Source organism: Mirounga leonina, unplaced genomic scaffold (genome assembly GCF_011800145.1).
Source record: "Mirounga leonina isolate KUSES-001 unplaced genomic scaffold, KU_Mleo_1.0 Mir_173, whole genome shotgun sequence".
In the NCBI taxonomy this organism is placed as follows: domain Eukaryota; kingdom Metazoa; phylum Chordata; class Mammalia; order Carnivora; family Phocidae; genus Mirounga; species Mirounga leonina.
Window position 1 is genome coordinate 78,076,466 of NW_023270447.1, and position 25,458 is coordinate 78,101,923.

At 60.2% G+C, this 25,458-nt stretch overlaps 1 protein-coding gene across 1 annotated transcript; it reads left to right on the forward strand.

Annotated features, from left to right (window-relative positions):
- Positions 1 to 50: 50 nt before the first annotated feature.
- Positions 51 to 25,035, forward strand: WNT4 (Wnt family member 4). The gene is made up of 5 exons (XM_035019558.1): positions 51 to 127; positions 14,066 to 14,301; positions 22,918 to 23,049; positions 23,144 to 23,286; positions 23,917 to 25,035. The coding sequence occupies exons 1-5, from the start codon at positions 51 to 53 to the stop codon at positions 24,382 to 24,384; spliced, it is 1,056 nt and encodes a 351-aa protein (XP_034875449.1). The 3' UTR covers positions 24,385 to 25,035.
- Positions 25,036 to 25,458: the final 423 nt, after the last annotated feature.

Here is a 25,458-nt window from a genome sequence, read left to right on the forward strand (position 1 = left end):
CCCCCCGCGGCCGCAGCCGCTGCCCGGGGCCGGGCGCCCGCGGCGGCACCATGAGTCCCCGCTCGTGCCTGCGTTCGCTGCGCCTCCTGGTCTTCGCTGTCTTCTCGGCCGCCGCGAGCAACTGGCTGTAAGTCGGGCCGGGACCCGGCGGGGCCGGGCGGGGCGGGGCGGGGCAGGCCCCGGGGGCAGCGGCCGGTGCCAGGCGGCGCGGGGCAGCGGGCGCGGGGGCGCCCGGCAGGTGTCTCGGCCGCGGGGCGCGAGGCTCGCTCGCCCTCTCCGCTGCCGCCGCCACGGCCCGGGCCAACCCCTGGGCACCCCTCCTGTCCGGGTGCGGCTCCCAGCCCGGAGGCGTCCGGGGTGGCGGCGGCGTCCGCACCCATAGGCGGCCTGGGGCGCCCGAGAGCGCAAGGGGTGCGAGCGCGGGGCGGCGGCCGGGGTGGGGTGCGCCGCTCGGGGCGCAGCCCAGGCTCGGCTGACAGGTCGCGGAGGAAGCCCATTACCGGGAAGGACTCGGGGTCGTAACAGCAGGTTAATCCGGAGAAGTCCAGGAGCGAGCTCCCCGCGCCTCGCTGCGCCTCGCTGCGGGCTGGGCTGGAGGCGTGCAGGGACCTGTTTCTGCTTGGGGGGCGGGAGCCAGGGATAGAAGGAGGGAAGGGACCAGGACACCCGGCCTCGGAGAGCCCGCGGCCGGGCGCTGGCCGGCCTTGTTCTCCCTGGGGCGGGAAGAAACTCCTTCCAGCCCTTGAAGAGGACAACAGCCCACCACCTCCCTGTGTCTCACCTAAGGAGAGAGGGGTGGTGACCACTGGTGACCTGTCTGCTTCTCCTTTGCAGGGCCTGGCTCAGGGGACTCCCTGGGAAGGGACAGAAGGTTCACTGAGTGGGGGCCGGGGGGGAGTCTTAGGTGGAGGGAGGGGGATTCTAAAGGGATGAGCTTTGGTGAGGGGATGAACAGGGAAACAAGAAGACTCTAGAGTCCTTCATCCCCCGGTCAGGGACGGTTCCCCAGGCCCCAGGCTTAACCCTGGCCCCAATCCCTTCTGCCCAGAGCTCTGCCCCCATCCACTGTGGGCAGCCAGTGGGGAGCCAAGCTCCAATATTGATCTGAAAAGCATGAGGTGGGAAGGGGGATAGCCAACAGTGTAGCTGGGGTTTCCATGGAGACAGCGGGAGAGGAAAAAATTCTCTCTGCATCAAGACGAAAGAACAAATATCTCCCATGAAATTGCCCCGAGTGTCCAATGGCTGTTGCTATGAGGTCATTGCGGCCAGCCGGGGCCCTGCAGGCTGGAAGGAGTGTGTTCGTTGGGGTCAGAGCCACCCAGGGCTTGGGGGACCGAGGTGATGTGGAATTCTCCCAGCTGTTGGGAGAGTGAGCGACTCCAAGGCAGCCCGAAGTGGCTGCAGAGCTTTTGTTTTTCTTGGAGGCTTAATTTGATTAACACTTCAGGGGCAGTGGCAAAGTGTGCAGAAACCAGGGCACCACCACCCCCTCCCACGACCCCCACAGGCCATCCTCCTGAGCGAGGACAAGGTCACCGAGCTGAGGAGGGGAGCTGCTTTGGATCCGGGGGGGGGGCCTGGGGTCCCTGGAGCTGACCCTTGAAAGCAGGAGTTCAGAGCCAGGGTCTCCAAAGTAGGTGTGAGTGTCAGGAAGAACAAGGACGAGGTGTGACCCACCCAGGGCCATGGGCTACGAAAAGGCAGAGAAAGAAGTGGCAGTTCCAGAGTCCGACCCAGGTCTTCAGGGAAGAGAGCAATATCCACAGTGAAACGTCCTTCAAGGGCATCTGGTGTTTGAGCTCCTTTTACAGATGAGGAAACTGAGGCCCCAGGAGGGGAAGCTACTGGCCCAAACTCAGAGCAGAGAACTGAACCCAGGTGCTGATTCCTGGGCAGTGACGTACCCCTTTCCCTGAAGCCGTCCCCAAGTTGAGCAGGTGTGGCCCAGGTGGCGTCACCACCCACCCTCAGCCACGTCTAAGCCCGAAATCCCAGCCGGGGAGGCAGCCCCAGCTTTGGGTCTGGGTCACGCAAGCCTTGGGGAATTCCAACAGCTCAGTTCTTGTGCTTGCGTCGAGGGGGGCGGGGTGAGGAGGGGTGGCCCGGAGGGAGAAGAGAGGTTGGCAAACCTGTTCTCTGCAGTAGTGATGGTTCAGGTTGCCACGAAGCAGATCTCTGGATGACCCAGCTCACTCCTGCTCCACCCCGGGCTCCGAGCCAAGGGTCTCTGCGCGGCCCGAGACGGGAAGAATAGGGGCTTCCTGGGACCCCTACCAAACCAGAGAGGCAGTGATGGAGAAGAGATCTCTGGGCACATTCCAAGACTGGGTCATTTGCCTTGTTTTTAGCAACCTCCATCCCTGGGACAGGGACTGAGCCAGCTCGGAGGGAACTAAGCATCACAGCCTGGCCGCCAAGGACCTTGGGGTCTGGAAAGACAGAATAAAAGCAAAGCCACGGGTGGGTGGGACGGTGTGCATGCTCCCGCCGTCAGAGGAAGGGTTCGGTGTGAGTAGGGGCAGTCACAGAGGGGACTTGGCCTGAAGGTGGCAGAATCAGGACAGTAATAGTAAGCATTATAATAGCTCTCGCTGTTCTCTCTAAATCCTGACAACATCTGAATCCCATTCCACAGTTGGGAAGATGGGGGGTCACAGAGGTCATTGCCCAAAGTCACCTAGCTAGTAAATGACAGGGGCACCTGACCCAAAAGCTGCCTCTAGAAGGAAAAGCTCTGGGCAGGCGGATGTCCACCCAGGCATGGTGGCTGGCACTATCTTTTCCCGTGTGAGTCACATGGACATCTGGCCCCAAGAGGATGGCGGGCAGTGTTCTCAGAGGGGCCGGGCCTGGGTGTCCGTTCCCGTCCCAGTACCTGCAGTTAGGCTTCTGGCCAGGGTCGGCTGGCCGGCCGGTTGCAGGAGACGGGGCTGTCTGTTGTCTCAGAAGGGCGGGTGGCCTGGCGGGGAGGCCAGGTGTCCCGCCGCGTGCAGCTGTTGGGCAGGACGGAGGCTGGAGCTGGGAGGGCTCCACAGCCTGAGGCCTGGGCAAGCCCAGAGAAGCTGGAAGCTGTTGATGAGACTTGTGTCTGGCACCCCGGGCGAGCTGACAGCTTGTGGCAGCCCCCACCATCGACGGAGGGATGGAGGGATGAAAACAGTCCATCAGTGGAAGGCCCGGCTCGGCCACAGATGGGCTCAGAAATGGCCTTGAACGTTCCCTCCAACACAGGTTGTGCTGGGAGTTGAGAGGCCGGGGTTCCAGTCCCCGCTCTGCCCCCAGGCTGGCCGGCTCTGGGTGAGCCTCTCCTGCCCCCTGGGCCCCAGCCCTCAGCACATTGCTCTGGACTCCAAATGGAAGTACCAGGGAGAGTCAGGGACTAGATCAGCTAAGGTTCCATGCTCGTGGATTTCCTGAAGGAAGGCAGTGGAGCACTGAGCAGGGGTCCCAGCAGAGGCCCCCTGGGTGAGGGTGAGGAGACTGTTCTGCACTCGGAGCTAGTCCAGCGGAGTGCCTAAGAACCGCATCTCCAGGACAGCCCGCAGTTCCATCCCAGGTCTGCCACTGACCGGCTGAGTGACCATGGACAGGTTCCTTAACTTCTCTGAGCCTCAGGGTCCTCCTCTGTGTAAGTGGCGCCCACCTCTGGGCAGTTGTGAGGCAAGCGTGAGCCCATGCGTAGAGCATGCTGAGCACCATGCCAGGCACGCCGACGGAAATGGGAAGCTGAGGATCACTGTCACTGCAATGGGGGAGTCGTGTCCTCGTTTGTAAGGATGACAGAGAGAACGGGCCTTCAGGCCACTGCTCCCAAGCCCTGTGTACCCCAAACCGTTCTGTGGGGATCCTGTACGCTTACACAGGCCACCTCCCTGCTCTTCAACCGGGGCCCCGCCCGAGCCTCACACAGCCAGGGATCCAGCCGAGCAAATCCTGGTGGCCAGAGAGTTGTGTCTGGGAGCGCCCTTCAGGGCGGCTGGGGGCGGCGGCATCTCACCCTCGCTGGATCTGCCTCCGTGCAGGTGTGTGTCTCCGGTCCAAGCTCCCGTGTGCCTACGTGCCCAGCAAGGGGGTTGGAGGGAGTGAATCTCTTGACCGTGGGCCGAGTGAGGCCTGGAGCTCTGGGTGCAACTCGCTGGGCCAGGTGTGGGCAGAGCCAGCCCAGATGTGCAGTGCCCGGCCCCGCAGGTAAAGGTGTGGCCCATCTCCCCCAGGAAGTGTCCCCCAACCCCCAGCTACAATGGATCCCTCCCTCTCTTCTAAATAGTAAACCCACTCTTTGGAGCTCCTCCCCTGGCTCTGGGCATTGGATCAATCACTAACACGTCCGTAGCCCTTTATAGTTTACACCAGAATCTCCTAAATCGCTCCATTGGTATTTTGGGCCTGTCCTGTGCATTGCAGAACATTCCGCAGCACCCCTGGCCTCTACCTGTTAGATGCCAGGAGCCCGCCCAGGTGCTCTAGACATAGCCAAATGTCCCTTGTGGGGAAAGATCACCCTTCGTTGAGAGTCAGTGGTTCACAAAGCACTTTCCCACCCATGACCCTATTAGAACCACATAACCTCTCCCTTCCCACTTTTGGAGGAAGGGGTCTGTATTCTTGGCAGCCCCACTTCAGAGACCCAGAGGTGCAGTGACCTCCCCAAGGCCATTCTGCAAATCAGAAGCAGGACTTGAGCTTGACTTGCTCCCACATGTCCCGATCTCCTGGTTTTTATGCCCTGCCTACAGCACTGTTTCGTATTATATATAACCACGGTCCCGCAGTGTGGCTCGTACTTCCACGAGGTTGTAAACACCTGAAGGCCAAGGCCGTGGCACAGACGGCTCTCAACATCTCCCAATTGCTGGCACGGGTCTGACAGGTCATAGGTGCTCAGCCAGTATCTGACGGAGAAAGGAAGGAAGGGCTGGTTCACTCCAGAGGGTTTTAAGTTTTTGTCAAAGGGTGCCCTATCTTAGAGACCTCGGGGAGAAGGGAAGCTCCCCTCTACCGCCCTGGGTCTCAGGTGGTGCTAAGAGGGGCCAAAGTGGGTGTCGGGATGGGCTGCTGCTGTGGAGACCCGGGGTCCCCTGCCAGGGCGCACCCCCTGGGGCCTGGCTAAGCTCTTTCTCCCCCTCCCCCTCCACGGCAGGGCCCCGAGACCAGGCTCTGCCTGAGGGGTTTACTCAAGCGGCGGTAACCACCCAGCTGTCTGCTATGGCTTGACTGTCTTCCCTCAGCCCTGGATTAGCAACTGAGCAACTCTGCAAGCATCTGACAAGACTGTGTTCCCCAAACCTGTTGAAACTCGCCCAACTCGGGCCCTGTGGGTGCATTTGCAAAGCTGAGCATTTACGCCAAGCCTCTTTTCTTGTTCCTCCCTCTGGGAAGAAGGGCTTGGCCTTAGCCAACGGGGCACAGGGTTGGCCGGGGAGCCACGGAAGGGGGTGACAGCTGCCCGCCATTGGCCCCTCGGGTCACCCCCACTGCAGAGGAGCTCGGCGGGGCCGCCGCCCGTTTGCTCAGCAAGCTCAGCTGGAAGGCGAAGCCGGGACCCCACGGTTGCGGTCCAGATGTCCACACAAGTTGCCAGCTTTTATCTCTGAGGCCCGAACTGCGTCTTCTGTGATTCAGCCAAACCCAGGAGAAGGCTCGCTCCCTGCCATGACCCCACCGGCTCCCCCTTTCCCCATCCAAACCCCTCTCCACCTCCCCCATCTCCTGGCAAACTTGAAACCAAACTACGTTCTAAAAGTTCCCCTGACCAAGTCATGAACCCCGCCGCCGCGGAGGGGACCTGGTCTGAGCAGAGAGGGGAGGAAGGTGGGTAGGAGGAGGGAGGGATGTGGTTCAGAGCGGGAAGGAGCCTCCCAACAGCCAGCCGCTCACAGCTCACAAAGGAACTTTGGAGAGGCCCATTAGAAGCAGCGGGAAATTTCCAGTGAAACACCAGGGGCCTCTTCCTGCGGTGACCCCTGGATGGTCCTTTCGGACCCTCTTTCTCCCTCGGTTCGCACACAGGACCTATCATGGCAGGGTTGGGTTCCAGGGACTCTTCCCCGAGGGCTGGCGACACCACGGTACCCCTCTTGTGTCAGGGAGGCCCAGGAGTCCTGGCACCCCAGGAACAGAGGACCAAGTCACAGCCATCAGAGTTCAGAGGGTCCCCGGAGATTGTCCGTTCAACCCCTTCCAGCGACATTGAAACTCTAAGCAGGGGCATGCCTGGTAAAGCCCCATTCAACCCTGTCAAATGCTCGCCTGTGGAGACCCGACCCACCCCCCCAGGCACTGTGCTAGGCACATGGGGTCACACAGCACATTCGTGGTAGAGGTGGGAACTCCAGCCCAGGTCTCCTGACTATCCTCCCAGAACTTTCCCTGCAGCCCCACACCCTCGCCAGTCATCCTCTGTGGGAGGTTTGGAGCAATGGAGCAAGGAAGGAACCAAAGTTGTCCTAGCTGCCTCGTTGGGATAGGGGTGCGGGTTTGACCATAGGCTCTCCCAGAACTTCTTCTGGGGCCTTCAGAAGGAATCCACCAGAGCCAAGGAACTCCCTAGAAACCTGGAGCCACCAGAGCATGAGCCGCAGTCTAGGAAGCCAGCAGCCGCCCTGGACAGCTCAGCTGGGGTGTCAGCCGCCCCTCCCAGCTCCCGACCCCCGGCTCCCTCAGCCGAGCTAGGGAGGACAGTTCTACGGTTCAGTGGCTCCAGGGACAAGAGCTGGGTGGGTCTTTGCAAGGGAGAAGCTCTCTGCTGCCAAATGAGGGGGCAAGGCAAGGTCAGGAAGTGCCCTAAATTTGACACCCACTCACCCCCACCATCACACCTGCCCCACGGAGAGAAGGAAAGGTCTACGTTCCGGCGCAGCTCTGGGGCCCTCCAGGCTCAGGTCTGAGTGGCTACTTCCTGGCCCTGAGTCAACCACCTGCTCCCCAGAAACACATACTATGAGATGGGAGAGGAGCTCCCACGAAGGAAGTAGGGGGGCATGGAGCCCTCAGGAATGACATGTGGGGAGCTGGGGCACAGGGGTACGGGAAGTAATGGAAACTGGAAGTGAAAAGATTTTTAAAATGGGGTTGCTGAGGCTTCTGAGGATGGGGAGAAAGGAAGGTAGGGATCCCGGGAGACAGGGAGAAGGGGGAATAGTGCCCTGAGCTACAGGAGTGGGGGCTTGGGCTCCAGAAAAGGCCGTCATTCCCCTGAACTGAGGAAAGGTCCTTGGGACCTGAGCTGAGCATCAAGGACTCCAGAGTTCTGCCTGGGCTGGGGAGAAGGTGGAGGGGAGGCTGCCCCCACGCACCCCACAGCCACGGTGTCTCCGAGGCCGGCCCCTCCTCCCCGGCTGCCCCTCCGGGGGTCTCAGGCCAGTGGCAGCCACTCCTTCCGTGGCCGCAGAAGCTGCTGAGACCACAGGCCCATGTGCCTTGCAGGCAGCCCCACAGCCACTGAGACACCTCCCTCCCGAGGACCCCTCACTCCTGAGAGCATGTGGACACCTTCGCCATGGCCCAGGGACACCCTGGGACTGCAGCAGGACTCAGCAATGGAAGAAGAAGCCACCTTCCTCAAATCATGGTCACTGCCAAACCGTCAGGCCCTGGGTACCCGGGGCCATCCCCGGAGCCTGATTCGCCAGCCCAGGCTCAGGAGCCGGAACAACCTGACTGGCTACGTGGCCTTGAACACATGCCTCCCAGAACGTCATCCTTAACACGGAGGGGATGCCACCCTCCTGCCAAGCCTGCACGGCGGCAACAAGGATGTATTCAAGCATGTGACTGCTGTCTGAAGAGGACGGGGGACGTGAGGTCCCTCCCGTCCAGTCAATCTCGTCCCGCAAAGGGCTTCCAAGCCCCCCGGCCACACCAGCCTCTGATCCCCGAACAGCACCCCATCCCCCGTCCCACCTCTCGGACTCCTGGTCCCTGGAGGGTCCGTCCGATGGGCCCAAGTCGCTGGCACACGCCCTCTAGTTCCACGGGCTCCGTCTGGAGATTCCGTCCAAGCTCTGCAGTTGGGGTGGAGGCCGAAGCGACCCACTGTTCCCAGTGGGAGTGTGTCCTTCCCTCAGGCTGGTGAACCCAGGTCTACAGGAGCTGAGGGAGCCGAGCCAAAGAAGACCAATGAGCAGGACTGGTCTGCGGTCCGGCAGGGGGCCCGGCTCAAGGGCCTGGGAAGGGGCTTCGAGGAGGTGGTGGTGATGAAGATGAAGATGAAGGTAAATGTCTTAATGACGGCCATCATGATAATATAACATAATAAGGTTGCCAACAGGGGAGCAGTGTCTACTGTGTGAACATTTAAATCCACTTAAGCCTCCTGAGGCAAGCGAGACCTATTATTCTCCCCATTCTACAGATGAAGACCCTGAGGCTCAGAGATGCTCACTAACTTGCCTCTGGGAACACGGAGCCGGGATTCTGACCCAGTCTGCCATCTCTCTTGCACAGTGCACCACCCTGTGGGCCGTGCGGAAGGATAGGTCTCCAGGACGGGGCCACGTCGGGGAGTGGGCAGCAGGACTCGGAGACCGTGGGTGCAGAAACATCCAAAGGCCCGAGAAGGGTTGAAGGGTGTGGTGACACCCTGGGGAAGCAGGCACTGGCCACCGCTGGGGAGAACGCGCTCCTGGGTGGGGTCTGTGGCGCGCGGGCCTTCGCTGGGCCTATCTCCCCAGGCAGCTCGCTGGTGGGCAGGCACTACAGCTCCTTCCGGCTCCTCCTCCCGCCTGCTTGGCCTCCTTCCTCCCGGGTGTCCCAGGCACTGCCACTCCTGAGGAGGCTCTAAATGTGGCCCGGGCAGGCAGGGAGGCCAGAGGGAGGGGGCAGAGAGGCCTGGGCTGGCGTCCCAGCCCCCACCTGGACACCCGCGAGGCCAAGACCCACGACACTGATCTGCTTGGCCTCCCAAACGCTCCAGCTATTTCCCGTCCCCTCTCCTCTGGACGCTCAGAGTAAGAGCCGGAGAGGAGTCGGAGAGGTGCGGATTTTCCTCTAGGAATTTGTATATTTTTTTTAAAAAGCAAGCAAACCTGGAAAAGCTTGGGACAAGCCCAGCTAATTTTAGTTTCTAATGAAAACAGCAGGTGGCCGAGAGGATCTGATCTCCCTGGCAGGGCCAGGGCCCTCCAGCCTTGCAGGCTGCGGCACGGGCCGGCGGGGAGGGCCTCCTGGGAGGAGCCTGCAGGACCTGCAGCCCCCGGTTGAGAAGATGGGGGCACGAGCTGGCTGGCAGCGGCAGCCGGGGCCGCCCGGCCTGCTGGGGTAACCTGATCGATGGCAGGGCTGTGGCTAGAGTCCTGGGTGGCTGGGGCAGCAGGTGGCAAATTGCTAATCCTGTACTCAGCAGTGGCAGGAAGAAGCCCAAATTGGGGCAAGGCGACCAGAACGAGAGAAGAAGCAGAGATGGTCGAGGCCCTCTGCAGGCCTGGCCAGCCTGGCCCAGCGACGGCCAGCACTGGTCACACCCAGGAGGCTCTCTGTCTCCCCAGAAATGGCTTGTGCAGCCGACATTCGAGCCCGGCCCAGCTCCAGGGTCATCGAGTGGAACACGTGGCTCTGAGGAAAAGGCTGAGCCACCTTAGGGTGCAGGGAGGGGATCCTGAGGCCCCCAGGATCAGGTGGGCCTGACCCCTGACCGTCTCTATGTCCTGTGCAGGCTGGTAGGCAGAGGCAGCCCCCATGGTACTCCCTCAGCCCCCCTCTTCCCTACCCTGAGGACTCTGCCAGGAGGTGACACGGGGGACAGAGCCCCCCATCACGCTGCAGGCATTGACCGAACACCTTCTGTGGGCCTCGCCCTGTGCCAGGCCCTGAGGAGGCCACGGCTGGACATGACACTGAAGGTAGCATCAGCCCCCACAGCTGTCAGACTGGGCAGACCCACAACCGGGGTACAGGGGAGACAGAGCTCCTGGTCACTCGCTGGCTATGAGACTTTGGACGAGGCACTCCACCTCTCTGGGCCTCAGTTCGCTCCTCTGTAAAATGAGGCCAGGCCCCCAGACCAGATACCCGAACAGGCAGGCAGGGCGGGCAAGGGCCCGGGACCCCACCTCTTTCTGCCCCATTCCCAGCTGCATGTCCGGCCCCAGCAGCCAGCCCTTCCCGGGCCAGATCCTGGGATCTGGGAGAATCGGGGGGGCTGAAGCTGCACCTCCTGCGGCATGGAAGGGGACAGCTGGGGAGCCAGATGAAGGCAGGGGCCGGGGGGTGGCAAGGGTGCCAGCCGTGGGGGCAGGCACGCTCCTCGGCGGAAGAGGGTTCTCAGCTTCTTCCTGGAAGCCGTCCCAGTGACTCACTGCCATGGCAGCCCACAGCTCACCCCTAAAGCCCTACTACTGTTATTTCAGGCTGCCTCCCCTCACTGAGTCTGGACCTAGGAGACAGGGGTGGGCAGCTCCCCTGGTCTACTTCATTTCTCATTCAACGGTAGGGGCTCCATCTATCAGCCTGGCCGGGGCCCCCCGAGGCCTTTGAGGCCTGGACACCCCCCTCCCGGTCTGTAGAAGGAGGACTACCACTCAGACAGAGGGAAAGGCCGCACAGACTTGCCAGTTTATTGTCCCCAGGAGAACAGGCTCTGAGTCGGCAGGGACTTGCCCAAGGTCACACTATGGGCTGTTGGCTCAGCCGGGCCTCCCCAGCCTGCTTCCCCTGCCCAGAGAACCCCTGCCCTTGAACACCTCCCTTCACCGGGAGGCAGGAGCCTATATAGTCTGACCTGGCCCCTTGGCAGGACGCAGAGGGAACAGGGGCTGAGATGGGGACAGGCCAGCTCTGTGCCCCCCCTGTCATTCAGGGAATAGGGGCCCCCACCCTTATCCAAGAGGCCAAGCCTGGGTCTGAGCAAGAAAGGATCCAACTTGAGGCCCAACTCCTTGTCCCCTCACTCGCGGCCTCCCAAGTGTGGACCTGGCCCCTGGCCAGTCGCTGGGCTCTTGGCGCCCCCTGCAGGCCAAGAGCGCCAGGTGGGACTAGCTCCTTAGGGGACCCCCTTTCCTCAGCTGGCCCAGGCAAGGGGAGCACCCAGACAGGGCTGAGGAGCCAAGTCTGCCCTCTTCCCTTCCAGATGCACCCCCCTGCCCTTCAACCATCCTCCCACCCTTCTCCCCTCTGGAAGGCTCAGGCAGCCCCCGGTTGAGAAGATGGGGGCACGAGCTGGCTGGCAGCGGCAGCCGGGGCCGCCCGGCCTGCTGGGGTAACCTGATCGATGGCAGGGCTGTGGCTAGAGTCCTGGGTGGCTGGGGCAGCAGGTGGCAAATTGCTAATCCTGTACTCAGCAGTGGCAGGAAGAAGCCCAAACTGGGGCAAGGCGACCAGAACGAGAGAAGAAGCAGAGATGGTCGAGGCGCTCCGCAGGCCCTACACAGCCCTACCAGTGACTGTGTATCCCCTAGGCAGGACCTGGTAGAGAAGACAGGGAGGTCCCCCAGGAAGCGAGGAACGTGGGGAGAGGAAGGGAAGGTTGGACTGCCTCAGCCCAAGACCACCCACCTCCTACTCACCTGTGCTGCCAGGGAAGGAGGGGTCCTCAGGGTCACACCTGCGATGTGCCCGGCTGAGAGCCGGCTGCACCAGCCGCATCAGTTCGCCTTAATTTCTCACAGCAGCCCTCTGCGATAGGATCCATGATCTCCCCCTCTAGATAAAGAAAGCTAGACTCAGGCCTCACAACCGGGGCTGCGGGTGCTGATGCAGCCATGAGGAGGAACGTGGGTCCCAGAATCAGATCCCCCTTGGGTGTAGAAGGAGCCATCACCGGTGGTTAGCCAAGAGCGTCCCCTGAAGTGCCGTCCAGGGCCAGCCTGGCTTCCCAGCTGCTCCTGGGAATGTGCGAAAAGCCCAGATGCCCACCCAGCCCCGCCTGGAGGGAGGCCCGGGCACCTGCGCTTTCGGCAAACCCCACAAAAGTTTCGATGCACAGCCAGATTTGAGAACCATCCCTCTGGTCCAACCCACGTGCCTGACAAACAGAATCCACCTGCTGCTCACACACCTCCAGGGGAGGAAAGCTTGGCGACCAGCAGGCAGCCCATCGGCTGCACCTTGACCAGCATCCTTAGGTTGAGCGAACCGGCTCCCAGCAGCTTCTGCCCACTGGGGTCAGGTCTAGTCCTTGAGCTGCTTAAAACAACGCTGGGTTTAGCGCCCATCTAGAAGTCAGGCAAAACCAGGTTCAAGTCCTGGCTCCACCTCCTACCAGCTGGATGACCTTGTGCACAAGGCAAGCTACTTAATCTGTCTGTGCCTCAGTTTCCTCCTCTATAAAATGGGAGTCCATTGGCTTGCTGAGGGGATAAATGCAATAATGTAAGTAAAGTGCTTAGCCTGGTCCTAAGTTCCATCAAAGTGAGCTATGCTTATTACCATCATCATTAAAATGTCCCGTATTTTAGTGGGGCTTTCTATGTACTTCTCTCTTTGCTCTCCATTCATTCATTTCATTCAGCAAACAAATGGCCAGTTCCTGCCCCACTGCCTTAGACCCCTGGTCAGACCATCTTTCTACACACAGGACCCCTTTTGCTCTGACAACAGTTCCTTGACTTAGCCAGAACCAGTGGTAACCTCCCCACATTACAGATAAGAAAACTGAGTCCTGGAGAGTGGTGACCTTCCCCTTTTACCTCCCTTTGGACAAGAAATTCGAGCAGCTTCCCTTATAGGATGCAACAGCATCTTCACCCCCCTGCTCTAGGAAGCTCTCGCCATCCCAGAGCAGGGTTGCCGGCCAAGCCCCTGTGGAGGGGGTGGTGTGCAGGGAGGCTGGTTCATTATAAAGTTAGGGGCAGCTTGCTCTCTCTGGCCAAGGATGCTAGTGGAGAGGGGGGACAGGCTGAGGGCCAGTGGTTAGAACAGAGTCGCGGGGTTATCGGACCTGGCCTTCAGTCTACATCTGCCCTTACAAGCCAGGTGACCCTGAGCCGATCACTTCACCTGAGACATACCCGGCACTTAGTAGGTGTTCACCTAATGCATAGCTCTTTCCCTTGAGAGGGACCACTTCTTCCTGACCAGGGCCTTTCCCCAGGTCTGCTGCCATCCTGCTGAGCGTCCTTGCAGCTTGCTTCCAGCTCCCTTACCTCCTGGCCCAGATCGCACAGTGTCTGTCCTCAGATGCAGCAGAGCCTGCCCGGGCCCCTCAACCCACCATGGAGGAGGACAGGCAGGAGGAAGGCCCACCCTGCTTGAAGGGGTTTGCAGCTCAGCTCTGGCACTTGCTATCTGTGTCACTTTGGCCCTGTCACCCTCTTAGCCTCCATGTTGGAATCCATAAAACGGGCATAATAATTACCACCTCATAGATTGGGGGTGAGGATGCGGCAGTGACTGCCACTGTGCATGGTACATACTGGGTGTTCAATGAACAGTCGTGCTCTCTCCTGTCCTCCCCTGAAATGGACGCTTTAGAGCCCCCGCTCCCTGCAGGCCTGGTCCCAGAGCCCTCGGACGTAAGTTACCCAGCTTGTATCCTCATCATTACCCTATGAGGTGGAACGGCATTGCTGCCCCATCTTCAGGCTGTAAAAACTCCAGGGGCCGAGGGAAGAGCACGGCACAATGTTTTTGAAGGCTTCCTCCCCTGCCCCCTTCCATGTGCTGACTGAGTCTCCCGGCTGCCGCCCTGATGCTGGCCTCCATCTGGTACCCAGGGATGTGGCTGGCCGTGGCTTGGGGTGGGCTTAGGTCCCCGGGGTCCTTGCCTGGGGGCGGGGACATAGAGACACCAGGGGAGTGGTCCCGGCCTCCCAGCCAGAGGGACCTGACAGGGTCAGAGCCCAGGGGCCATGCCGGGGTCCCGTGGGGGCTCTGTCACTGTCGCTCCCAGTGCCTGGCCTGCTTTGGTGGAGGCAGAGGCTTTCTTATGCAAGACAGCACTTGCCCCTCTGGTCCCAAGAGCCAGGCACGGGGGCCTGTCACCAGATCCAGAGAGAAGTCACCGCCAGGACCCATCAGGGGGATGAGTCGGTCCCCGGAGACCTGGGCTGAGCACAGCCCGGTCCGGACAGTGGAAAGAGGAGGAAGGAGCGCCACACCGCATTCCACGCCACCGCCTTCCCCCCAGGTACCTGGCCAAGCTGTCCTCGGTGGGGAGCATCTCAGAGGAGGAGACGTGCGAGAAGCTCAAGGGCCTGATCCAGAGGCAAGTGCAGATGTGCAAGCGGAACCTGGAGGTGATGGACTCGGTGCGCCGCGGCGCTCAGCTCGCCATTGAGGAGTGCCAGTACCAGTTCCGGAACCGGCGCTGGAACTGCTCCACGCTCGACTCCCTGCCCGTCTTCGGCAAGGTGGTGACACAAGGTGAGGGAGGGGCTCGCGGGAGGTGGGGGGGGTGGGGGCAGGGGGCATCTCCCTGGCAGGGGGTCATGTGCTTGTGAGTGGCCAGAGCTATCTGCCACTGAGCAAGCTAAACCAGCGCGGCTGGAGCCAGGGCATAAGGCTGCAGGTGGGGCGGGAGGGCCAGCAGACGCGTGCTGTTCCTTGTGGGTGCCGCACTCGCTAGTCCGTAGCGCTTCGGTCCCCAAGCTACCATCCCCGTTCTACCGGGGAAGAAACCGAGGCTCAGGCAGGGGAAAGGATAGATTGGCCCAGCGCTCCTCAGAGGGTGAACCTGGGGCTCCAGACCCCCAGCCCCATGCTGCTTTGACCTTAACCCTTGGCCTCCTGGGTGAGCCCACCTCGTTCGTCTGTACCTTTGACAAGCCACGTGGACAGCCTCACCATGCCCAGCTCTGAGACCACGCAAGAGCAGCACCCCTCCTCTGTCCTCCCGGGAGCAGTAAAGTCAAGCCCAGGAGGGGCAGGAGCTTCTCCACGAATAGCCCAAACTAGGGGCCAGACCCTGTTTTAAGTAAATGCTGACTCCTCTGGCCCTGGAGATAGGCTTCCATGTTGCCAATGAAGAAACTGAGGCACATGGAGGCTCAGTAACTTGCCCGAGGTCACAGAACCAGCAAGTGGCAGAGCCGGGGCTGGAGCCCATGCAACCCAGCTCCAGGGTCCTGCTCTGACCCATAATAAGAAAATGCCGTGATGCGGGGTCACATGGGAGCCTTGGGAACACGAGGGTAGACTCCTCCCCTGGCCAGGGCTGGGTGCTCAGAGAGCGCTTTCCTGAGAAGTTAGGCCCTCCGCTGAGATGAGAAATATGAGAAGGCATTAAGCCAGAGGAAGGTGGGCAGGGCAGAGAGAACGTTCCGTGCAACTGGAAGGCTCCTCGAGAGGTCACTGGGTCAAGCTGCTGCCCTCGAGGAAGTGCTGTAAACCAGCTGCCTCTTTTTCTACTTCCTGAGCCTGAAACTGACACTCTGGAGCAAACCGTCAACAGGGCCCTTTGACTCACGAGGCAGCGGGAGGGCATTGCCTGGGCCAACCTTTGCTTGGCACCTGTGGTCCTGGACAGCCAGGGCTGCTGGGCTTGTGGCAAACCGTTTAGATGTTGTTGGAAACCAACTGTGATCGAAATTTGGAAGCGATTCTCTGGGGAGCTGGCCGAGGCCAAGAAGGCACCATCATGCTTGGCGTTACCGAATACTGCCACTCCAGGGAAGCAGCAGAGACCCAGCGAGTAGCCAGGCGATGGAGGATCTCCCCGCGACGATGGTGCCACTGCCAGGGCCCTGGGGCCACCGTCCGACGAGGCCCAAATACTAGGCTCAAACCGCAGACTAAGCACAGGAAGGCCCTCGTATTCGATAGGTGTTTGGAGTTTCAGGGGCACAGGTGGCTCCATGTGCCGGGCCCTGTCACGGCCCCCCTGCCTTCGCACATGCTGTTGCCTCCACCCCAAGCATTCACCCCTCTTTCTCTGCCAGCTCAGTGCTTCCCTCCTCCAGCATCTTCGCAGCTCCTACAAGCGGGCGGTTGCTTTTTCCTCTGGGCTCTGAAGCTCTTTGCTCATGCTGGGATTCTCCTGGTTTTGATATAATTTCATACTTACAGGAAAGTTACAAAAAAATGTGTTTCACCTCTAGGTGAGAGATTTACTTTTCTTTTGTTATTGAGGTATAATTGACATACAACATTATATTCATTTCAAGCCTACACCATAATGACTCCACATTTGTATATATTACGAAATGATCACCACACAGTTACACATTTTTTTTCTTGTGATGGGAATTTTTAAGATCTACTCTCTTAGCAGCTTTCACATATGCAACATGGGATTATTAACCAGTTACCATGCTATACATTACATCCTGATGACCTACTTATTTTGTAACTGGAAGTTTGTACCTTTTGACCCCCCTCAGCCATCTCGCCCACCTCCTCACCCCCACCTTTAGCAACCCCCAGTCTGTTCTCTGTATGTATGAGCTTGGTTTTTCCTATGAGGAATTCCCATAATACTCTTTACCTAGATTCACCAGCTGTTTACATTTTAACCCATCTGCCTTATCAATTTCCCTCTCTCTCCCTCCCCCTTAATACACACACACACACACACACACGCACACACGCACACACATGTCTAAACCATTTGTGTTCATACAGCTTTCATTACACCTTTTATTTTTAATTTTTGAGAGGGGGAGTGAGCGCGCAGGTGTGCGGGGTGGCAGGGAGGGGCAGAGGCAGAGGGAGAGGGAGAATCTCAAGCAGACTCCACACCTAGTATGGAGCCTGATGTGGGTCCATCTCACGACCCTGAAAATCATGACCTGAGCTGAAATCTAGAGTCAGACGCTTAACCGACTAAGTCATCCAGGCGCCCCTCATTACATCTTTTAGACTAAACTATAATGCCTGTCCTCTTACCCTGCTCTCCCATCCCTAAGCCTTGAACCCTTCCATGGCAAGGTGTTGTCTCGTTTACCTGTTTCCTAGCACATGGCAGAGCCTGGCATGGAGGAGACAGTCAGTGGATGTCATCCAGGGGCAGCAAGTCGGGGCAAGGACTCAAGGGGCAAAGAAGGGGAGGCATGGGGCCAGTGCTGGCCCGAAGCCGGTGGGGAACCCCGTGGGCAAGTGCCTTCCTCACTGGTGTGTGCAGCAGGAACAAAGGAAGGGCCCACCCCTGGCTCAGCAAGTTTGGGGAAACACTGAGAATCCTACCAGGCTTGGCTGAAACCTGCTCCGGACTAAAGTCTGTGTGGCTTGGTGGAGCGTCCGGCCCCCTTGGGGCCGAGCATGGCGCGCACCCACCAGGCAGACGTCAGGCGTGTCTGGAGGAGAGGTCTGAGCTCTTCCCGCTCATCCATCTCCTCACTCTTGCATTTCTCGTGTTCTTCCCTAGCGAAAGTCCTCTGGGAAAAGTCCTCATTTGTCTCCACTGAGCAAGAGGGACTTGGACATCACCAGGTGCTGCTCTCGGAAGGTCCAGGGCTGAGGAGGCAGCGGTGGGGGGGCATGGGCAGGTGTGACCTTGGGGGAGTGGTGTCACTGTGTGACACGGTGTGTGGAAGCACTTAGGGTCCACCCTGACCCAAGAAGAGCCCCCCTCGCCAGCTGCTGTCACTGGGGACTGTCACAAGAGCAGCAGCTAGGCTGGGCTGGCCTTTAGCAAGGCCACCAGCTTTTGGGGTGATGGCAAGGGTGAGCTTGGTTTGGTGCCCACATTCATGAGCTGCCTGGCTGGGGTCATGGCCTCAGACATGGCGGAGGCCCAGGAGTCGGGCCATCCTTGGAGAAGAAAAGGAACCCCGTTTGTTGGCGGCCCCGTGTGTGCTGTCTGGCATCAGATCACCCTCAGGACAACCGAATGTGTGGTGATGTCCCCCACTTTACCGCCAAGAAGGGAGGTTCAGCAAGCGGAGGGTGGTGACACACCCAGCCAGCTCCGGGACCTGCCAACTCTTGGCTCTGAGATGTCAGACAAGGTCCACGCCCTCTCCTAGCCTCAGCGTCCTCCCCGTAAAGTGGGGACAATCCCAGGACCCGCTTCCTGGGATTCCCGCCAGGCAGAGATGGTGCCTCTGAAGGGCTCGTGGACTCCCCAGGGCCCCCCAGGCTGACATTGCCTGAGGTCTCCCAGCCTCCAGCCCTGCACCCCACCACCCTCAGCAGCGGAGGTCACCCTGCTCCTGGCCCTACTGAGGTGAGCTGGACGTGAGCTAATGGTCACCAATGAGGACAGTGTATGACTGAGGGCCGAACCATGTGCTCTCGGCTGAAAATCTAGCAGAAATTTGGGGCAGCCAGGAATGGGGCAGGTGGCAGTTCTTGGCTGAGCAGCGGTTAAGGACCGGATGTGGGATGTCCTCTGTACACTTTAGTCACTGCTTTGTCACAGCGTCTAGAGCAGGTACACATAGTAGGTAACTGATAAATACATGTTGACTGAATAAAAAGGATTTGAGGATGGAAGGGTGAAGCCCTGTAGAGCCTGGCAAAGTTTCAAGGTCGCCATGAGCAGGACGTACTGGGCTGCCAGAGCGGGCTGGCCTGAGCATGACGGAGCGGCGAGAAAGGCGGTGCAAACTCCTCCCCTCTCCCCTCCGTCTGTGGGCAATGCCGTGCCTCCACCTGCCTCTTCACATCTCATTCTGTGACCTTGACCGAGGCCTGTCCCGAGAGAGGGGATTCGATGAGCCCTGAGACCCTCCAGCCTCTGGCTGCCATGGTTGAGAGGCGATGGGGTGCACTGGCCAGCGCAGAGTGAGGATTCAAACCCAGGCCCGCCTTCCCACCCCCTGCGTGTCTAACGTCATCTAGACGCCTTACTGACTGTAACATCAGACTGGATTTAAGACGTGAAGGCTTTTCAGTCCTAGGCTGTGACTTACCAAAACCTCTGCTCTCCCCTTGACCCTCAATACTGGCATCATGGTGGGCCCCATGAGGGTGAGCTCAGGCCTTCCTTCTGGGTGACCTCCAGGCCAGCCTTTTGGGGTCCGGGTTAGTTCCTGGTGGGCTGGGGTGGGTTCCCAGAGACATTCTGTCACCGGGAGTTCCTAGAGGACAAATTCACCTCAGTATTCCTAGTGTGTAGCATCGGGCCTGGCTCCCAACAGGTGATCGATAAATGTTTGGTGAGGGAGCAAGCAAGGCATTTCTCTGCCCTAAGGAAGCTTTCAGCCCAAGGCAAACATGCAGTCAACTACCTGGTCCTCAGAGTGTCAGCACCCTATGACATCTGTTAGCAAATGAATAAAATGTCATTAATCACGACAATAATCACAAAATATGTCTCCAGTGCCCATTATGTGTCAGGGACTAGACTAAGCACGTTCTGTATTTTACCTCATTAGATTCCCATAGCCACCTCTTGAGGTCAGTATTATTGGCCCCATTCTGTGGACAAGAAAACTGAAATCACACACCGGCAGAGCGAGAAGTATCTCAGGCCTGTTGGCTGAGTATGCAGACGCTTTCCCGATACTCGCCCCTGTCTCCGAGGGCTGCTTTGTGCACAGCCCTGCGCTGGGCGCCGGGGGGCAAAGGAGAAGTATGGGGTCAGCCTGGCCCCGGGAGCTTCCAGTCTGGCTGCAGAGGCCAGACAAACATGCAAGACCCTTAGAAGATAAGACCTGCAGCCTGATTCTAGTCCCGGGGCGGGCAGGCCAGCGAGCATGGAAAAGGAGAGGACGGGGACAATGTCTTTCTCAGAGACCAGTGCCTGTCCTGTCCCATCTGCTAGGACTCCCGCTGGGTCTGCTTTGGAAACAAGTGAGTTGTGCTTGAATGGCCCTTCCACTGGGATATCCATCTGGTGCCCAGGGGATCACCATGCCCGTGGCTTCTTTCCCAGCCCAACTCCTCATCCACAGCTTCTCCTCCAAACTTCTTCCCGCTCAAATGTCCTTCCTTCCAACATCTGGGAGAGACGTCGCACATGATGTGCTCAGAAGGTTACGGGCCTTGAGTCAGACAAGCTTCAGTTCCTGTTCCCACTTAGCTGCTGACCAGCTGAGGGAGCCCAGACAGGCCACGGAGCCTCACTCCTTCCTCCACGGAGCAGAGCTCAAAAGCCTGGGTGCTGAGTTGTCATGAGCCGTGGACAGCTTATGGGAAGGTGCTGGCACTTAGTAGGCCCTCAGAAAGGGTAGCTACTACTGGGTCCACAAGACAACTCTGAATTCCCAGCCCCGGGCCGCCTTCACACTTTGGAAAGATGGCCGTGAGGTGGGACCCAGAGGACAGACATTGGAGCCAGGGGAGGAGGAAAGGAGCTGGCTGTGGGATGTGGCAAAGGGCTCTGTGGAAGGTGGCAGGGCCTCTGCTGGTACCTTAGAGAGCTCTGCCTTACCCCCGGCTCCGGTGTCCCAGGAGCACAAAGCCAGGTCTGTCTCCCTGCTGCAGCTGCAACAGGCGAACCCCCGACCAGGGAGCAGCTCTCTTCCATGACACGCGGGGCCTCCCTCTGCTACACTTGCAGGAGCACCGCTGTCCCCTTCTGTCTCTGCCAGGTGCCCCCCTAGTAAGCGAGGCTCCAGCCTGGGCACCCAGGCAGAAGGGAGGAGCCGGGGGGGGGCCGCGGCCCTGGAGTCAAAGGGCTGGGACCCAGAGCCACTTGGAAAAGGCTGACAGAGCCACTGCCGTGGGCCTTAGGGACATGATGGTGTGGCCACATTCTCCAGGCCTTCTGGGGCCTCCTGTGCTGAGCCCAGGCCAACTGCTCAGCATCCCCCAGGGAGGAGCCCACAAAAGGGACTGGACGTGGCCTACAGCACATGAGATTTAGGGTAGGCCTAAGAAAGCCCTTCTTGGCTTCACACACAGGAGGTAGGAAGAGATCCACTGCATGTGTATTCCTGGGGGCTCCGGGCTCCGTGAGGAGGACAATGTCAAGGGTGAAAGCTGCCTGAGTTCAAATACAGGCTCCACGACTTCTTGGCTGGGTACTGTTGGTCCAGTTGCTTCACCCCTCGGTGCCTCAGTTTCCTCGTCTATAAAATGAGGATTAAGTCTCTACTCCATAGGGTTGGTGTGATCCATAGGGTTGGTGTGAAGAGTATTATAAATGATGTAAAGTGCTTAGGCAGTGCCCAGCACAGAGTGAGCGCTCTCTAAACCTTGCTCTTTGCTATTAATATTTTCCTTCCAGAATCTCTTCCTTCGGGCCTCCTCCCAAGCAGAGAAAACCATAGTGTCCTGTTCCCGAGACCAGGGCAAGGGGGACCTGGAGTCCCAGTAGATGGACGTTGGTCTGGAGAATGAGGCAGAGGTCTCCCTGAGCAAACTCACAGGGAGCCCTGGACACCAGGGCTACCAGCGCTCAGGGAAGGAGATGAGCCCAGGGATCGGGAGGACCAGGGACTGCCTGAAAGCCCGGAGAAACGGAAGTAAGGACCACACTCGGCCAAGAGCTGGGGCCACCCTTCCAGTCCCTATCTCCTGCCTGCCCTTCCCCCTTAGTCTTTGGGGCAAAGATTTATGCTGGTTCAGGCCTGGAAATACCAGAAATACCAGAAACTAAAGTCGTCCCTCTTTGGGCGGCCACAGCACAAAACCAACCAACATGATCCTGCTATTAACCTCGATTAACTTGGAGAGGGTTCCATCTCGGGCTGTCGAGGCCCCTGTGGCTCCAGCCAAGCCCCCTGATGCTGGCCCAAAATGGCCAAACCAGGGCAGAGGGTGGGCCGTGGAGAGTGGGTGGGGGGCCACAGCCCCAGCTCAAGGGCTGAACATAGAACAGGGCGTCCTGAGCCATCGGGGCCCGAGCTGCCCCCCAACCCCAGGGCTCGGCTTCTGCTGCCTGTCCACAGACACGGGCACAGAGGAGGTCATTGTTTCCCTCTGACCACGGCAACTGCTCCCAGGGGCAGCCAAGAGCACAGGCCTGGGTGTCACAGTGGTAACTGCCAACCACGGGGCCAAAACCTGCCCCCTCCACTCCTGCGGACACAGACACTCCAGCAAGAGACAGAAGGACAGTCACGGGCACACAGAGGCCCTCACAGGGCCTAGAAGAGGAGCAGGGCCTGTCTGGTCACACACCCAGCCAGCCACGCACACATGCATACACACACACACACACATACATGCGCGCACACACACCCACCACCACCCACAGCCCGAGAAAGAGGCTCCACAGCAGCTACACCCCGAGGCACAGTTCCTAGGAGGATAAAAACACCCATTCAGGCAGAGAAGGACGGCAGGCACCAAAATAGAACTGCTAAGAAGTCATGCGGTGGGAGAAGAACAAGCAGCAGAGGCGGACGGACCTGTGTTTGAGTCCTGGTGTTATCACTTCCTTGCTGGGGGCCTGGGACCAAATCACCTCCCCTCTGCAAACCTGCACTTCCCCATCTGTGAAATGGACACAGACAAGGCTCCCGGTAGCAGAGGACGGGCTCCCGGCACTACCGGTCATGGTGAACAGCAGGGGCCATTGCTATGACGATGGACCCCCCCGAAGGTGTCAGGAAGCAACGCGGCCTCAGCAGAAAGGGCTGGGCCAGGATGACAGTGCAGGGGGGGGCCCCCTGAGAGCGCCAGGGGCCAGTTGGGGGATGGGCACGAAAAGAACAGAGGTTTTGGAGGAAGCCAGAGCGGGGCTGGCGGTCACGGCTCTGCCACGCCGTCGCTCTGTGGCCTTGGTAAGTCCACCTGTCGAGCCTGTCTTGTCTCCTGGACGCTGCCGTGCACAGCGCTCGTGTCCCGGAGAGCTTGTGAGAACAGTGTCCCCCGTGGTAAGAGCACTGAAGCTGGACCGCGTGCCTGCTCAACCACGTGTTGTGTGAGCCACGAAGTGACTAATCTGTCTGCAAAATGGAGACACGGTGGCACTTACCTCAGGGATGCTGCAGGGAGGAGCCCATGGGCCGGCTCGCGGGCAGAAGCGGCGCTGGGCTGCGGCAAGCGCCCCCGGTGGTTGGCCTGGGCAGGACAAGGGCGGCGGCTCGGGGCACCTCCTGGCCCCCGGGAGCCTGCCTCGTGGGGCTCCCCTGTACCAGTCCCCGCGACAGAGGAGGGTGCGGGGCGGAGCACCGGGACCCAGCCCTGCCCTCCCTCTGCCTCCCACAGGGACTCGGGAGGCGGCCTTCGTGTACGCCATCTCTTCAGCAGGTGTGGCCTTTGCGGTGACGCGGGCGTGCAGCAGTGGGGAGCTGGAGAAGTGTGGCTGTGACCGGACGGTGCACGGGGTCAGCCCACAGGGTGAGTGTGGGACGCGGGGAGGGCGTGAGTGGCGGCCGGGGGCCTGGGCCCTGCCCTCACTCACGGCGGCCACGGTGCCCCCCACCCCCCACAGGCTTCCAGTGGTCGGGATGCTCGGACAACATCGCCTACGGCGTGGCCTTCTCCCAGTCCTTCGTGGACGTGCGGGAGAGAAGCAAGGGGGCCTCGTCCAGCCGCGCCCTCATGAACCTCCACAACAACGAGGCCGGCAGGAAGGTAGTGTGGCACGTCCCCTGCCACCATCACCGCCAGGGCAGGGGCGGGCTCGGCAGGGCCCCCAGCACACTCTCCCCCGCCACCAGGCGCCCCGCGGGAACACTCGTTCAGGCTCCCAGCAGCACCAGGGCTCCCGGGGGGGCCAGCGGGCTAGGGGGTGGCGGGCGGGGAAGCAGCCGGGTGAGTGGGTGTCACGGAGCAGGGTGTGCCCCCGACACGCACACACCCTTCCTAAGTAGCAGAGCTAGGGTGCGAACCTGGTGTCAGCGCACAGACCACGTGCCTTCTCCACCCTCCTCTTCACGGTTCCTCCGCAGATTCAGCGCAGCCGTGCTCTCCCCCATCCTGCCACTCGCCACTCCCTGTCTCATATAACACTACCCTCCGAAACGCTTCTCCTCCATCAACGCCAAGTGCCCCAAGCACAGGGACAGTGTCTTCAACGGTCCCCAGCACAGCTTACTGGCCCACGCCGGTATACAGCAGGTGCTTAACACAGAAGATGCAGGACAGTCAATCTTGCTCCCATTCTGTGGCATCCCCCCCCCCCACCAGCGGCCCCTCCTCAGCGCTCCCCCGCCCCGCCCGCCGTCTCCTGATGGGCCCTCTCCCCTCCCCGCCCCCCTGCAGGCTATCCTGACACACATGCGGGTGGAGTGCAAGTGCCACGGGGTGTCGGGCTCCTGTGAGGTAAAGACGTGCTGGCGAGCCGTGCCGCCCTTCCGCCAGGTGGGCCACGCACTGAAGGAGAAGTTCGATGGCGCCACCGAGGTGGAGCCGCGCCGCGTGGGCTCCTCCAGGGCGCTGGTGCCGCGCAATGCGCAGTTCAAGCCGCACACGGACGAGGACCTGGTGTATTTAGAGCCCAGCCCGGACTTCTGCGAGCAGGACATGCGCAGCGGCGTGCTGGGCACGCGGGGCCGCACGTGCAACAAGACGTCCAAGGCCATCGACGGCTGCGAGCTGCTGTGCTGCGGCCGCGGCTTCCACACGGCGCAGGTGGAGCTGGCCGAGCGCTGCAGCTGCAAGTTCCACTGGTGCTGCTTCGTCAAGTGCCGCCAGTGCCAGCGGCTGGTGGAGCTGCACACGTGCCGGTGACCGCGGCGGCCCGCCGGCGACCACCTCGCGGCCCGCCGAAGGCCGGTAATTTAAACAGCCCCCGCACCCACCCCAAAAGATACTGGTCGTATTTTTTGTTTTGGTTTGGTTTTTGGGTCCTCATGTTATTTATTGCTGAAACCAGGCGGGCGGCCCCCAGGGCACCAGCCAGGGCCCCTCTGAAGCCTGGGCCTTCGTGGCTGCCACTGACCAAAGGGAACTTGCTCGTGCCTCTGGCTGTCCACATGTGGCCGCTGCTGACCACGTGGGCGTTAGCCCCGTTTTTCCACTCGCAGACTTGAGCAGGGTAACAAGGAGTGTTCGCCACGTGCCCCCTGGCCCTGCCATCTAGGGAAGGAGGTGGCCCTAAGGCAGGGGGAAACCGGCACCATCTTGATGAACTTGCACCCCTACACATACACACCCGACCCCTGGCAGCTTCAGCCTAGTAGCCTTGTCTCTCGAGTCCCCCGGACAAGGGAATGGGCAGGTACCAGCTCAAGGGCAAAGGGTTCTCTTCGGCCCTCCATGAGCAGCTGGAGGTTCAGTCTCTGTGGGACCTTCCAGGCAGGAAGAGCAGGTGAGACAAGAGCCAGAGAAGGCTCCGGTCCTGCCCTGGAGCCCAGCCCACCCATCCTCCCCATCAGAGAGGGGAAGCCGCCCCTCCCTGGTCCCTCCCAGGCAGGAGCACCATCTGTCATCCTGGATCAGAGGTCCCAGCCAGGCCTTGGCAGGGACACCTCCACGTGTGTCTCCTCGCGGTGCCGCTCCTCGGTAAGATGAAGAATGGAAATCACACACGCAGAACTGGCCAGTGAAAAAGCCTTCTCCCACCCATTACTCTCCTCAGTGAACCACATTTCCTGAGCAAATACTATGTGCTAGGTAGGCCCTCTCCTGGGCCATCCTACAGGATGATCCCAACACTTCCGGCAGACGCAAAGGCAGGCATGCTTGTGCCTGTCTTACAGCACAGAGGACAATGCTCAGCCGGGTCCCAGGGCGAGCTGGCTGCAGAGGCACAGCCAGAAGAGCCCTGCAGCCAAGGCTCCTCCGGGGCACCTTACCCAAAGG